The sequence below is a fragment of the Lytechinus variegatus genome, chromosome 2 (assembly GCF_018143015.1).
Source record: "Lytechinus variegatus isolate NC3 chromosome 2, Lvar_3.0, whole genome shotgun sequence".
NCBI classification, from domain to species: Eukaryota; Metazoa; Echinodermata; class Echinoidea; order Temnopleuroida; family Toxopneustidae; genus Lytechinus; species Lytechinus variegatus.
The window spans coordinates 40,293,719-40,309,915 of NC_054741.1; the positions used below are offsets into that span (position 1 = coordinate 40,293,719).

Below are 16,197 nucleotides of genomic sequence, written 5' to 3' on the forward strand. Positions count from 1 at the left end.
TTTACATTCAATTTTGATGAAATTTTCAGTGTTATGCTTGTTGAATTCTTCTCTTTTTTATTCAAATCATCTTTTTGTTGGGGTGGACTTGTCCTTTAACTCATTATGACTACTTGTATTTTAAATCTAGCCATACCAGCATGTGTTTGTAACAATTTTAGGAGATTCAGAAATGTAAATGTGTCAATTATATAATTTTTCAGTGCTTTTAGGATATTCATCAGTCATATGTGCAGACCAAATGGTAAAATCATTTATTTCCTTGACTCTGAAAATTGATTCTGAATGATGATCAATGATAATTTTTCCAGTTTCATCATGAACTTGTACTTAGAGAAAAATATATGTATGAAATAAAGTGTATACTGGTATGTCAACATTATTCATGTGAAGAGTATATGTTTAGATTGCTAATCAAATAAAATCCAGCGAGTAAAGAGTATCAATCATTGTTATTCTATTATTCATTCATTGCTGTTTACATAAAGTAGAGTTGGTCGAGGTATTGTTTTAATGATCATCTGTGTAGATTGTATACCCCATGCTACTTAGGACCAATATATGTCTTTATACCCTACATAGATTATATCCTGTATTGTGATTGGCTATAGACAACCGCGTAGCCAGGATTTCATTTTGGAGGGGGCGGTAAATGCACGCGAAGCGTGCCAACACTTACAGAGCGCGCGAAGCGCGCTCCCTAGGGGGTGGGTGCAGGGAGGGTGATTTTCCCCCTCCCGCGCAAAGCGCGAAGCTTTTAGTGTTTCATAAATTAAAATGAAAAGGAGCCGTTTCTCTTGTCTCTAGTACCTCCAATTCGGTTGACTATATTGCGATTTTGAACCTTGTTTTCAAATGATTGTGAATGCACTAAAGAGGTATACAATAGAGGAAATTAAAATGATAGTAAATCCGCGCGAAGCGCGGAAGCTAAAGCGTTTTATCAATTTTTCTTGCCAAAAAAAGGGTCCCGAGAAAAGGGTTTTCTCAAAGATATATTGAATACTTTCTTTGGAAAGATCAGATCATTGATTATAAACAATTTAGCAACAGTGCATATTTTTAACTCGCAAAACACAGAAGATTGGTAGAGGAAGATATTCCTCCCCGCGCAGAGCAATGAAACTCTGAAATTTCAAAGGGCGGACGTTTCATCAAATGTAGATGAGTACCCAATCGGCTCTAATTCAATTGATTTTCTAAGATTATTGAACTTCATTACAATAAGGAATATAGTGCGCAAAAAGTTGAAACTTCTGCGATTTATTGAAACTATCTATCTATATAAAAAAAAGGATACCTACTTTTTTTTTACTTATCCTGAAGCGCTTCATTTTGAATATAAAGAAACTTAAGTGTCATTCAAAATTTCAAACTGAGGGCGCATAACAGGACAGGAGATGAATGTACACAGGGAAATGACATGAAGTTTAATACAATTTGATAAGAAATATTGTACTTTATTTAATACGACACGAACGAAATTAGGAACCTGTTTGCCCCCACATTATGGTTGTTTAGTAATGAGCTGAAAAGCGGGAGACGTTGACTTTATGTAGGTGACGGCAGAAACTGATATAAAGATTTTACCCGCCCGGAGCCGACCAGACCAGAAGTTGCGCGATCAGTTGAAAAAAAAGATAACTTCATATATTTACTTCGGTCTAACCTTACTCAAATTCATAACCTAATGTATACAATTTTAACTTTAACTGGCAAGAAGCACATAGCTGAGGTGGAAAAACAGGGTTGAGAAAAGGTGGGGAAACAATGGAGAACTTCAATATTGTCATCTAACCGCGCGCAGCGTGGAAACAAAATTTATATATAAATTTAGAGCAAGAAGAGTGAAGGAGTGTCTCTTTTGAGAAAAAAATAAATAAAAAAAAACAAAGCTACCTTCCTTTCCTCCCTTCCCTTTTCCTTTTCTCCTCTCTTTTTTTCCTTTTTTTTTCTTTTTGGGGACGTTTTTTTTTTGGGGGGCGACCGCCCCCACCGCCCCCCCCTGGCTATGCGCCTGGCTATAGAATATATATAGTAATGCTTTATTGGCAATACATGATTGGCAGCCAGTGGCTGAAATATACATATAGGATATGTGACCAAATATATGACTTTGCATGATGTCAGACCTCAATATTTTTTTCGCTATACCAGTATCCTGAAGTCACTATCAAAGAAAACTGGATATTTCGAGCTCTCTCCCAGGCAAGTCCCGTGGTGTGTCGGCGCAGGCACTAATCCGCGTTCCGCTGAGCACGATGGGTTAGGGAAATGTAATCTAGGTCATTCAACACAAGTAAAATACTCTGCAAGCTCAGTACATAGATTTTGGTTCTAATTCATTAAAGGTACATGTAGGATATAAAACAAACATCATATCATACATTTCATTCAAAAGCATAGTGGGAAATATCAATCCTCATTTGGACTGATGATATAACTATTTGCCAGACCAACCTCAGGTAAATAATTCCACTATTCATTCTCCTGTTTTTTATTTCAACCCCGAAAAGTGTTTAAAATACTGCACTGACTTATGTGTTGTAAATTTTGTTAAGTGTGGAACACTCTGAAAACAGTGTTCTATTTAAATACAAGTCTATTTTAATAGTAAAATAACTTTCTTTCATAGAACACATCTGATCATAATCCTGATATATAACACGAGAATGTATTCACTTGAACTTAATACATTAATCTAATTCATTAAGGCTTCAGTCACAACTCAACACAGCAACCTACTGATTAGTAGCCTACTCAGGCGCCACTGGAATTTAGGCATTGCCTAATGATTTTTATAGAAGTTGAGCAGGCTGTAAAAAGACTTATCGATGACCAAGCAGTGCCCTGTGTATTACCCATCACTTAAGTCCAAATCTGGGTCAAATCTGGAAACTTCTGTTTTGCATGCAGGCAGTGATCGGCTGATGACCCACCAATTCCCGGGTGGTCTTTTTTACCTAAATGGTTCAACAGTGGCAGCTTGATTACGTTCGCCCCAAAAGGTGACTAACCGGCCACTGAGCTTATTTAGGACGGCAAGTAAAAAGACAGAATTTTAAATCCATGCTAAATCTTGAGCAGCAACCGATTGATGCCATAAACTAGCACATAAATGATGTGGAAGCTCATCCGGCATCTCGCAACGAAATTTAACACAATTTTTAACTTCAGCCCAGTTGATACTGTAGTAAATTATATTGGTTACATAATTGAGGAAACAGAATTGAAATTGATGAAGATATGATGAAAAAACAAATGATGAAAATTTACATTTTATTGTTCGAAATAGACATGTAATGAAATACTCCAAACATTTGCTTTGCCCAATTGATCGTTGGCCCTGCAGCCGCTGTGCAGCACCAAACAGGGTAGCAGCAACTCGTATCTTTAACGTCTTTTGGTCTGACACGGCCGGGGTTTGAACAAACAGAATTGTATTCGGACTTGAAATGACAAAGAAGCAGCATTTTGAAATTGTGGATGGACGCCATGCATAAGCCATGCATGGATGAGCTAAAAACCAGTGGTGCCCGGGCGAAATTGGCTAAAACTCGCCGCCTATTCGCTGAGCCCCTGAGCAGGCTAATTTTGGTGGTTGTGACCTAAGCCTAACTCCAATCATATGGAATAAGAACTATGTAATTATTCATTTACAATGATCGCCATGTTGAAATAGTTAAGGAATAGACATGTCACTGGATTATCCACTTTCAACTGTATTGAAGGATTGTCTGGGCTGAAAGTATTTATATCTAAATAAATAGAATAAAATTCACAGAGCAAAATGCTGAAAATTTCATCAAAATAAGATAACAAATTTCTAAAGTTCATCAATATTTTGTGAAAACAGTAATATGCACATCTTCATGAATATTAGGTGGGCTGATGATGTCACATCCCCACTTTCCTTTTTCTTATGTTATTATATGAAATCATAAATATTTACTTTTTTATATGTGTGTAAATAATGTGTCTCCATTATTATCTACCTTCTTTACGTGTAAAAAAAAGTTGGAGAAAAACTTTCGAAAAAAGAAATTATTTGCAATCCTTTATTACACAAATGCAATAAATTTATACATGACAAGAAAGCCATAAAAAAATTACAAGTTTACTTCACAACATTTTATATGTTCAGATAAATGTTATATATGTAGCTGTCTAAATAAAGAGTTTTATACCACATAGAATGGTTCATTGCTAAAATAATACAACACACAGAGGGACTACAGGTCAATGCACAAAGAGTTAACACTGTTGATATTTTATATTACAATAAGCTGGGTTCTAAAATTGTCTACAATTCTATTAGGCCAATTCAAGAATTTATAGAACCGGAACTATATTGATAAACACACAACGTGATAAATTCTGTTACAATAACATACAATAATTTACCATTATATAATTAAAACACTTTTATGATATATTTGTAAATCAATAAGTTATATTCATAGAGCTATTAATAATTTAGGTTCACATACAGCTATATCAAATCAATAATTTACATTCGTATGACAATATCTAAATCATAACTTACATACTTAGAATTACATCTATAATCAATACTTTACATTCATAGGATTTATCCAAATAATGTAATTTGTTTTTCAATATATTAAGATGCAAGTGTAAACTACTTATTTGAGGTATTATACTCTTTACATTAAGACAAACTACAAGATGACCGATAAGAATACAAACCAACATCAGTAGATGCACAAAATTTAAATACAAAGTGGTCTTAACTCCAATGATCACACACTAATGTTTGAATGTAAATTAACACACGATCTCTGTGAATTCTATTAACACTTCTATCTACAAGGCTCTACATGAGAATTTGTCATGAACATATGTTCATTCATATATTACATCCATATGATTGATTCATTTTCAGCATTATTACCTACAAATTATTAAAAGGCAAGTGCATTTATCTTTATAACATCTGGAACGCCTCTGGCAGTCTCGCCTTCATTACGCGATTTGATATACCAGCAGTGCTGACTTTGAAAACAGCTATTGAATAATTATTCATAAAAGAAAACGCTTATATGATAATAAAATACTATGTCCATTTACCCTACATGACCTTTGACCATGTGACCTCAGACATGTGCAAAACCTTGAATACCCTTTAATATGTCTGTTTCATGAACTACAGGTGTAGATCCATAAAATTTCCAAGTTATGATGCCAATTCAACAAATACTCCCAAAATGGCCGAAGTTCATTGACCCTTGATTTTGGTCATTTGACCTAAAACACACACAAGATATTCAGGGATACATACATGTAGTTACTCTTATGTCCCAAGTTTTTATGAACTAGATCTATACACACACAAAAAAAAGTAAGTCAACGCTAACTAAAATTGCTGTAACTTTTGAACGGAATAATTTTATATATATTTTATAGGTGTTTTTCTACACTCATTAACTCTGAACGCTGAATTAATTTTGGGGGATAATGATGGCAATTGTTTCCATGTTGTTTTCTTGAATTCAAGATTTTCATATTGCACCATTGATACTTATTATTATTACATAGATGTTATCCAAGAACTATTGCCTTTTATTAACTTATCTAATTTGAAGGTAGAGGAGAAAACCAATTATTACGATTGTTGAATTTAATTGTACAAAAGTGTAAGATTGCAACATCAGCGCACAAAGTGTTAAGCAACTCCTGGGGAAAAATGAGATTGATGGTTGAGTCATTCATGAGTAATCAAAGATGGAATTAAAAATGACTATTTTTTAAAGTCACAAGAGTCGTTTTTCAGATTGTGTAAATACAGACTTGGGCAAAGGTTGTTTTTAGGTGAATTTTATGGTGTTAATGCTGTTTTGCCATCCATCATTTAGCCACTCCACACACAATTTTGATATCGTATGTTTATGGTTGAGTGAGCATAATGTTTTGTGACCTATTATCATAGGGGTTTTTTTTGTCAGGATGAACTTCCCTTTAATAGCCATCATTATCCTTTATTGTTTATGTTTATTTAAAGGGGAATCCAACCCTAATAAAAACTTGTTTTTATTTGGAAAAGAAAAATCAGACAAGTTGATAGGTGAAAGTTTGAACAAGATTGGACAAACAACAAGAAAGTTATGAATTTTTAGAAGTTGTAAATATTGGTAATCACTATACCCATGGAGACTTCATATTGGCCGCATATGGGATGTCATAGTGATGTAAGGCAGGCAAGGACTACCCTTTCATGTACTCCAATACATATTATGGCTAAAATGTCATTTTTCCCAAAAGTTTTATTTCAAATTATATTTTTCTTTCATGAGGACATAAGACAAAATACTACCTGGATTATATTTAGATTACTGCCCCAGGAGAATGGGTACTTAGAAGAAAACCACAAATCCCTGATAATAAAGAACATGGCCTATGGGAAAGTTGTCCTTGCCCCTTGTCATAATTTACTTACTAAGTTGCCAATTTGAAATCTACATAGTATTAGTGATCTCAATTTCAAAGCAGCTATAATTTTCTTATTGTTTGTCCGATTTCTTTCAAACTTTCACCATTCTGTTTGATTTATTTTTCTCCTTCCCAACACAACTTTTTATGGCCAAGGCTGGATTCCGCTTTAATGATTATATTTAATTTATCAAAAAGAAGGCTCTTTTACATCAAATAGTAAGATTATCAATAAACACTAATTCAATATTTGAAGTTTTATGACTCTTGCTTAATTTCCAATAATGCAAAATGTAGAGCATAATAATACTAAAGATCCTATATTCTCAAATAAGGTTTCACTTGGTATATATTGGTACAAAACCATGGATTATGCAAATTTCTTGTATCATCGCACTTCCCTTTTAGCACCGGCTTTGCCAATTAAATGTGCCCATTTAACTGGATTTTTCCAAGTGTACACATACTACACGATGAAATAAGCATAAGTATGCACAGAAGCTGCATAGTCCTCTTGAAAAATCTTTGCACAAACAGTCAAGCATACCACTGTTAAAGATTAATTGAAAAATTTTCACCAAAAAATCGAAAAAAAACAACCCAAATTCACAAAATCTTATCTAACTGAACTTTGATGACAATGTGTCATCCATCCTTTAGTTTGTGAGAATGAGTCTCATTCAAGTTTCTTTGGCAGTGCAGTTGATGAATGACATGACTTTTGTCATCAGGTCTGTTTTTTTATCTTTTGATGAAACGTTAATACCCTTCTCCTTTAACCAGGCTGCAAGTGTGATGCTGTTGACCTTGGAAAGCTATCAAAATGAAATTTTTAAAAATACATAATTATAGTCATGTACACTATAGAGTATTCTTATATATAAATAGCTTATGTCAAAACAATTTCCAATAACTCATTTCTGCATCTTTGACCTCAAGAGTAGTAATGTTATGAGGTCTGTTTCATAACATTGCAGTACAATAAATTGTATCATAGTAAATCTGCTATATCAATTGTCTGTAATGTAATTATCATTCATTTACTGCATATAACATGCAATTCAATTCAATGAATTTATTGTAATCTCAGTAAAAAAAAACCTACAGTCATACAATTACAAATAGAATTCACTAAGAAATGCATTAACAGAACTCCTCCAAACTTATCAATTGAGGGTATGAGTGAACTAGCTATGTGAAAGTTCTATCACAGGCTAGTCTCCAAAAGGATTACTAGTATTGTAAAATAATTGAGTCTTTAAAAAAAAAAATTACTCTTACCAATCAAATTAAAGCTCTTCCCATAATTATGAAATAATATTTCATTCATAAACAGGTTCATTTAATACAAGGAATGAAATCTATCATAAATCAATGAGCCCATCTCTGTACAATTTGTGTAAACAACTCTCTGTAGTACTGAAACTTTACATGTAGTTTTAAAGTAAAGAAAATTATTTCCAACCTTCAACATTTACATGTATGATCTTACCTGATCATTTTGAGCCATCAGTTGAACGTTAATGTTCTCTTGAACCATAGGTTTGGTACGAGGCTTGGACTTCTTGGCATCTACAACATCTTCATTATCCTATAATTTATTGTTATCAAAAAACAAGAATTAGTATTAACCCTAATAATTTGACCACGTGCTCGCTGACTTTACTTTCAAGTCTCGCGCAACTTTGGAGACCGAAATCGTCACCCCCTGGTACGCGGTTATAAAATTACACAACAGTGCATGCAAACCCAAATTGCTTTAAAACATGAATTCATGTACAAATCCAATGCAAGTAGTAATTTCAGGCAAAATTCATAAATGTATCATTATTTTTCCTTTTACTGATTAAAATCAATTAACTTTATCTTGTTTATGGTCAAATAAAGTCCCTGACAATTTCCATTGAAAAAACAATGAAAAACAAAGAAATAAATGTACACATTAAAAAAATTTAGAAAACAATAAAATACACAAGAAAATAAATGTGATGTTGAATCTTTTTTTTAAATACATTTGATCAGATTCCTATAGAGTCTGTGAACCAAAAAATTAACAGTTCTAGGGGCATTATATAGTTAATTAGAGCAAATATTTGATTTTACACATAAATTAGCATTATTAATTAGCAATGCATTACGAAAATTTCCCGTTTGATTCTCGACCTCACTTCGGACTGCAAACTGCGGTTTCATACCCCGATTTGTGTTTGGAATATCTCAAACAACTTTTCCAACCCCGATAAACCCATCTTGGCCAGGTAATCCCCTTGTCTCGATTTCACCACCACGGGCCAGCTAAATGAGCGTTGAGCCAAGGACGAAATGATAAACAACAGCTGTGCTATTACGTAAGACTTGTCTGCCTGTAGAAGGATCTTCGGAATGAAATTATTGTATTCGATATTAATCACGTTTTCAAAGGCATATTACATTCAGACATCCAATACTAGTCCATTTTCAATTTCGAACGAAGAAAATCGACCTTGAAATAAGGAAAGTAAGCAAATAAAAATTACGGTATGCTTAGCATGCAAGGACCGCGATGCATGCATAGTTTCTGTCCGTCCAGCAAGAAAATGGGTTCACTCGCGCAATGATACAGTCTTAATGTTCGAAAAATAGAAGTAATGGCATACCAACATACAAAGTATAATAATCATGCTGCTGATATGCACAAAAATATGAAATCATTATTTTTTTTACCCCAAAGTCTTATTCATAATTTAAATACAAACTATGCCTGTAACTATTTTTTTAATCGCAAACGTATTATCTATGTATAGGCCTACACCTCAACTTTGAGAAAAGGACATTTATAGGCCTCACTACAGATATGATTGGCAAATGCACATTCTTTAGAGGTGTAGAAAGGGGGTGGATGAAGAAAAATAAGTCTAGAAAGAAAAAAATTAGACAGCCAGACAGAGAGAAAGAAGGAAAGAAAGAAAGGAAGGAAAGAAAGAAAGAAAGAAAGAAAGAAAGAAAGAAAGAAAGAAAGGAAGGAAGAGAGAGAGAAAGAAAGGAAGGAAGGAAGGAAGAGAGAGAGAAAGAAAGAAAGAAAGAAGGAAGGAAGGAAAGAAAGAAAGAAAGAAAAAAAGAAAGAAAGAAAGGAAGAAAAACTTTCTATCAACGCGTGTATACATGGAACTCCATGCGCTCGCCGGAACACATTGCAATCCATCGTGTGTGGCCCCCTGCTGTGACCGTAGATGCTGGGGTGAATTATCTTCGGACCGATGTCAAGAAACAGGTGTTTCTATACTTAAATTTCATGCTTGAGGGCAATAGGATTTGTATTACTGGGAGAAGAGATTTGATAAGGAAAAGTGGGGTATACAGCTCTCAAACGCGAGATTTTTGTCATGGAGATTTTTCGCAGAATTTGATCTTACCGCTTTGTAGATTATGCCATGGGTAACGCGCGTGCCAATTTTTAAAGACGATAGCGTGATTGGCGGCCGAGATCATTTGGGGGGGGGAAGGGCTGAATCAGCCCCTCCCCATTCTTCTTAGGTGTCAAAATAGCCCACTCTATTTAGGGTTATTGAATTAAAAAAAAACAATGAACCAATTTCAAAGATTTCATGTTAAACAATGTTACTTTAACAAGCTTGAAGAATTGGTATGTGAGCCTAATAAAAATGCAATATTGTATCACCAATATTCAATTAAGTTGAAATCTAATAATATGTAAAAGTAGTAGGCATTGGTTCTATCAATCGATTCCCTTGTTATATGCACTTTATATTTTCTTCATTGCTTTTTATTTTTTGGATGAATTGATAGAACATTTCTTTTTTATAGAAATTTGTAATCGTATGAGTTAAAGTATCAAAACTAAATGTCACTAGGGATTTTTTTTTTAAATCATGCATGCTAACTATTGTATAGAGAGACACAACTTGATTGGTAGTTCTTAAACAGCTATTTAAAATAAAAAATATGTTTACCTTAGCTTTCCTTTTCTTGGCATGTTTGTTTGAGCTAGCAGTTAACAGAGGATGATTGGGTTTGGACATTCCTTTGGATGAAGATGGGTTACTTGGTCCAAAATGAAGTGCCTGTCTTGCAGCAGGTTGATGACTGCTGGTTGAGCTGGAAGGGAACGGTTGTTGCTTTGGAACATCCTGTGTTGGAGGGATGATGTCTTCACAGGATGTCAGTTCAACGGTTGACAGAGTGGTTACAGGTTTGTGGGTGGGTGTGGTTGAGACTCTGGACAGGAGTGCAGATGGTGTCACTGATCTTAATTTGTGAGGGGTGAATGAAGGCTTGATTTTTGGTCCTTGTGGTGTTTGATACCTGCTTGCATTATCCAGCAGAGATGAGTGAGATGGTTTGGGATTGAAAATTGGCACAAAAGGCCTCGGTGCAGCAGGAGGATGAGCCACTTCAGATTCTTCCCTTCTCAAAAATCTTGGAACAATCCCTGACTGAACATTTTCCACATTCTGGGGGAGTTTTGGCATCTGCTGTAACAGGGATTGTGGTAAGTTTCTTGATTGTTCTGCAGCACCAAAACGCTTGCCTCCTTCCTTCCGATAAGCCGGCATGCAGGCATGATGAGGAGAGCTGTTGTTATCCTGCTCCGACTGGTTCTGAAGCTCAGCAGCCAAAGAAAATATGGTGTGGTTTAAATTTCTAGCTGACTTTGGAGCCGACTGTGGTTGTTCTTTCTTTCCAGGAGCAACCATTCTTGTAACTGGGGTCACATTTTGACTAAAGTGATATATTCCACTGTTTGCTGGTGATGGGTAAGGATGTGTAGGAGTACAGAATAAACCTTGATGACTAGGAGAACCCACTGACATGGAGTGATTGCCTCTGGCAGCATATGGTGACTGCCTGGGACTCTGATGATTATGCTGATGCCTTGAAGGAGTCACTTTTGTGTTGCTCCCATATGGCAATGGACACTGTGGACTGGATTCTTTACAAGCATTCTGCCGGCCATCTTGAGATAAAGTCCCATCATGTGGGTATCCAAACTGACTTGGTGGGAGTGCCGGTATGACAGGGGACATAGTCTCTGGCATCTTGAGGACATAGCCTGAGATGGACTTGATGTTTGCTGGTTGTCCAGTCAGTGGTCTATAAGAAGATACATGCGGCTGTGCATTGAATGGTTGGCCCCTGTTCTCACCGACAGTTACTAGAATACGAGCAGGGATTCTCTGCGGTACATTATACTTCCTATCGATAAGAGTCATGCTTGAATGGCCCTTGGACTCGATCTGTTTTATACAGAAATCAACAAATTGGTTGGTTCTTAAGTGTCAGTCAGTTATTTCACTGACTTCTAAAATGTGATTACATATCATATACAGAACATTATATCATATACAAATATTTGATACGTGTATTTTGACTTGATATTCTTACCACGACCAAAGCTCCGGTTAACACAAATCTACCTTAATAACTAGACACCCAAAGAACCTACAACAATGGACATTCAATAAGTCCCCTCCTTTGAAATAATTAGCATAGTGGCTGCTAATCTTTTTATCAGCATGCCCCGGGGGGCCACTTATATTGACGAGTTGATCCCATGCGCCACCAAAAAAACATGTAAAAAGGATGTCTTTTTCAAGATAGGGCACGTTATGTATGTAACGTGGGTGCACGTTACATATGTAACGTGGGTGTCAAAAACACAAAAATAATGAAAAAAGGCTATCTATTTCGCTAGGAAAGTTACGTGTCTAGGGTCAAATTTTCGGGGATGATAAAACAAAATTAAATGTTTTATAATAAAGGATGTCCTTTTTGCCCCAACACTACATGTTTAGAGTCCGATTTGCGCGAGGTGTAAAAGATGGGGTCGTACTAAACCAAATGATGTGTATAAAGGTAAAATCGACAACCGAAGGACCCGTGACATACAGTGGCGTAGCTACGGGGGGGGATTGGCAGAGAAAAAAAAAGCTAGAAAAAAGAAAAGAAGAAAGAAGAAAAAAAGAAGAGGAAAATAAGAGGAGTAAAAAGACGAGTGAATGAAATAATGTGAAGGGAAGACTTTAAAAATCTTTCATGTTACTATATAAAACTTTTGCTTGCGCTTCGCGCCAGAATTGCCTGTTCGATGAGATTCATATCTTATAGGCTGATATGAAGCAAGTTTTGAACATATTTTAGCTCTGACATCGAGCTTTCATTATTTTTTTCATTTACAAATTTAAGTGCTCTGTATAAATTACGTCCGTTTTATGGTCTACATATCAACATTTTAAGCTCACGCTGTGTGGTCACATTAATTGATTTTCATATTGTTTACGTGTATGTATTCAGAATGCCCAGATATTCTACGTCTATAAATCTAAAACATGCACGATAGCCTTCATGTTCTTTATTCAAAATGTACTTAAACTATCCAGTTTCACATCAGAATATCAATAATTGTCTACTCACGCTTCACGATCACATTATTAATGATATACAATTAACTATATCCTATTTATGATTTACAAAATATGAATAGAGTATCCTTCTTTTAGGTCTAAAATCTCAATTTTCTAATTCCTCTCGCGCTCGCATCAATTGTTTAGTTACATACCTATCCCATTTATTGATACAAACCGTGCTTGGAATGACCATTTTTTAGGTCGGAATGTCAAAAAATTTGCTCGCGCTTTGCGCTCGCATTCTGTTTGAGCTTGGCGTTCGCAGTAACCATCTACATACAAATCTTGTTCAGGATCAAACGTTGCCTAGAATATTAAATTTTCAGGACAAAATGATGAAAGTAAAAAAAAAAAAAAAATCGCTCACACTTCGCGTTCGCTCTTTATATAAGGCTTATGAGATTTTTTTCTTGTTTATATGTTGTTTTATAAGAATAAAACTAAGTGACGGATCAGGGAAAATATAGGCGAAGATAATTTCGGGCCCCGTTCTCTATGGCGAAAGTCGGATCCGCCCTTATGACACATACACAAACACCAGAAAAAATGGCCGTTCCCCCCCTGAAAAAGCAAGGACCCCCAAGTGCCCCCCCTCCCCAGAAAAAATCCTAGCTACGCCACTGGTGACATAACAATGAAATATTCCTGTACTTGTTTAGGTTCATTTCAGGGAATATTTGAGTATCGTTTTGTTTCCAATATACTTGTTATTAAGGGTAGGGTTTCACACGCCATTACTTGTTAAGGGGTGCATTTTCAGAATATGGAAATTACGTGTTTAGTGTGCTTTTCGAGACCCCATGGTCGCGCATGGTATCCACTCCCCCCGGCAGCATGCCAGCTGACACTCCTCAAGTTTCCCGTAAAATCACGCTGTCACTGACAGATACAAGAAATCATTTGAGTGGCACTGCTTAAATTGTGATTCTAGCGCTTATTCATCTTGTGGACCTCAACAGTGTGTCTGTGAGAGTCAGAGTAATGTGGTACCTGTTACAAGCAAGAAGGCGAGATATGGTAACTAGACTTGGTTAAAAGGGCATTCCTCTTCTTTGCGTCCTTTTACAAATTAAAAGTCATATGTACCCCTCCACTTCCCCAGGTCCTGCTCACTTCCTGGATCGTAGCCTATTCAAAACCTACCTTCAAGGTGACTGATGGTCATTTTTTTTTTCATTGAATGATTACCAAGAAATTGACTGATTGATTTATTGTTTCACATTCCACAAAAACATACATCTTGAACATAACTACGAGAACATGATGACAAAAAATACATAGTTGTAGTATTTTACAAGGAAATACAATTACGGGAAATATGAGGAACCTATATTAAAAAGCAAAGCTTGTAGACATATAGGTTCCCAGAAGAAAATAATCAAGGATTAAAAATCCTAACGCAATGAAGCGAGATAAATCAAATGAAAAATTATCAATACATTATAAAGAGTTCTACATGATAGTTACTCGAGCAAGGCGCTTATCCACTAGCGTACGATTGTAAAAGAAATATTTTCAGCCTATATTTAAAAAAATTTGAAAGAATATAAAGAGGGCGCCTGAATTATATGAATGTCTAAATTATTCCAAAATTATTTATGAAATAATTAATTGAAAACAATGAATGCTTGATCATTGAATGAGTTGATTTTACTTTTTATTGATGAATTGTTGATAGGAAAAAGTTGATGCCCAAATTCATAATTTATCTATAATTTAACAATCTGCTCTGGACTTCACGCATACATGACAATAGCAATCAGTCTCTCAACAGGAGGGAAGGGGCTCAATGTTCTGTTGACCCTTATTCCATCAACCTACTTCTCCCACTCAAGTCCTATCTCACTCCCTATTCTCACGACTCCCATGAACACATTGCTGAGATCCACATGATAAAGTTGAAATGTTGCCCAAAAAAGTGTAATTTAATGTGTTCACTCATGCATTAAAAGTTAAATATAATAATTTACAAAATTTGCTTAAACAACCAAAACTGGTCACGATTGATCATTAATTTATCACAACACCCTGAACTTTGCTAGTTCCCGCTCGTTCCACAGGATGTTCCTCTCAAAACTGACATAAATTGGAAGGCTAATTCCGGTCCAGCCTAATTTTCATACACTTTGTTTCATTGGTCAGTGTTTGCTCAAGCAAGAATAGTTTTTCAACTTTTTGTTGTCATTTGAAAGTTGACTTTATTGGCTTCCATATATGTCAGTGTTTTCCTCAAAAGTGATATATTTTTTATTTGATGGCCTTTTCAAAAGTGTATAGTTTTTTTGGGGGCCCACTGTATTAACAACAAAATTGCAGCGAAAATTTATTGGAGAAAAGGGTGGGAACTAAACGGTGAAATTCATCATTCAAGAAGAAAGTCGCACTTACCTTTGCTCGAAAGGTGACAGAAATATGGGTGTAAAATTTTCAGGATTGACGGCATTTAACAGGATTTTTATGATCATACAATTGCACAATATTTATTTATTAGAACATATTTAATCAGGTACAAAAGATCAGTATAAAACTGTTTTTCATCAATGACCTGATGAAAACATAAAGACCAACATAAATTATCAAATCATGCATGAAAATAAAGTCAAAATCTGAATCAAAGATAACAATACTTAGTAACATAAATAAACAAATATTTAGTAGCCCATAATTAGTAACCATCAGGAATAAAACAATGGAAATGTTTTTTTTTACTCTTTTGAGTAGGGTGTCAACATTTACCAAAAAAAAGTTAGGAGGAATACGGGTCGGGGAAAGTGCTTTTTTTCAAGGTCAAAGGTCAATGATCTTTTTAAATATACTGTATCATGGTATCTCACAGATAAAATATTACAGGTATGTGATCATGGTGTCAAAATTAACAGATTCTTACAACAATATCAAATCAAATCAAATTAAGTACCTACAATGCACATTCACCAATAAAATTCAAGGTCAAAGCCTTTCAAAGGTCAATGGCCTTTTTTTACATTATATACCATATATGGTATAATGGTATCTCAGAGATGAAAAGGCACAGGTTGGTGATCTTGGTGTCAAAATGCACAGATTCTTACAAGAAGATCAAATAAAATGAAATTAAGTTCCCATAATGCATAAAGTTCAAGGTCAAAGGTCAATGGCCTTTTTACATAGGCTATATACCGTATAATGGTATCTCTCAGACAAAACGCTGCACATTTGTGATTTTGGTGTCAAAAAGCATTTTTTGCAAGAAGATAAAAAGGCACAAAATAATCATAAAGAATTATCCTTCACCTTTGACATCCAAAGTCAAATGTCAAAATTTAATAAATATTTATATATCCATGTATGATTCCCCCTAAAG

The 16,197-nt window shown here is 35.1% G+C and overlaps 1 protein-coding gene across 2 annotated transcripts in view; it reads right to left on the reverse strand.

Moving 5' to 3' along the window:
* Positions 1 to 6,993: 6,993 nt before the first annotated feature.
* LOC121408093 overlaps positions 6,994 to 16,197 on the reverse strand; it is a 34,048-nt gene continuing 24,844 nt past the window's right edge. For both annotated transcript variants that reach the window (XM_041599434.1, XM_041599433.1), the window contains 3 exons: positions 10,401 to 11,684; positions 7,943 to 8,041; positions 6,994 to 7,265 (listed from right to left, as the gene is read on the reverse strand). In XM_041599434.1, the coding sequence (XP_041455368.1) occupies positions 7,131 to 7,265; positions 7,943 to 8,041; positions 10,401 to 11,684 (1,518 nt within the window). In that variant the 3' untranslated portion in view covers positions 6,994 to 7,130. The remainder of the gene's footprint in view (positions 7,266 to 7,942; positions 8,042 to 10,400; positions 11,685 to 16,197) is intronic.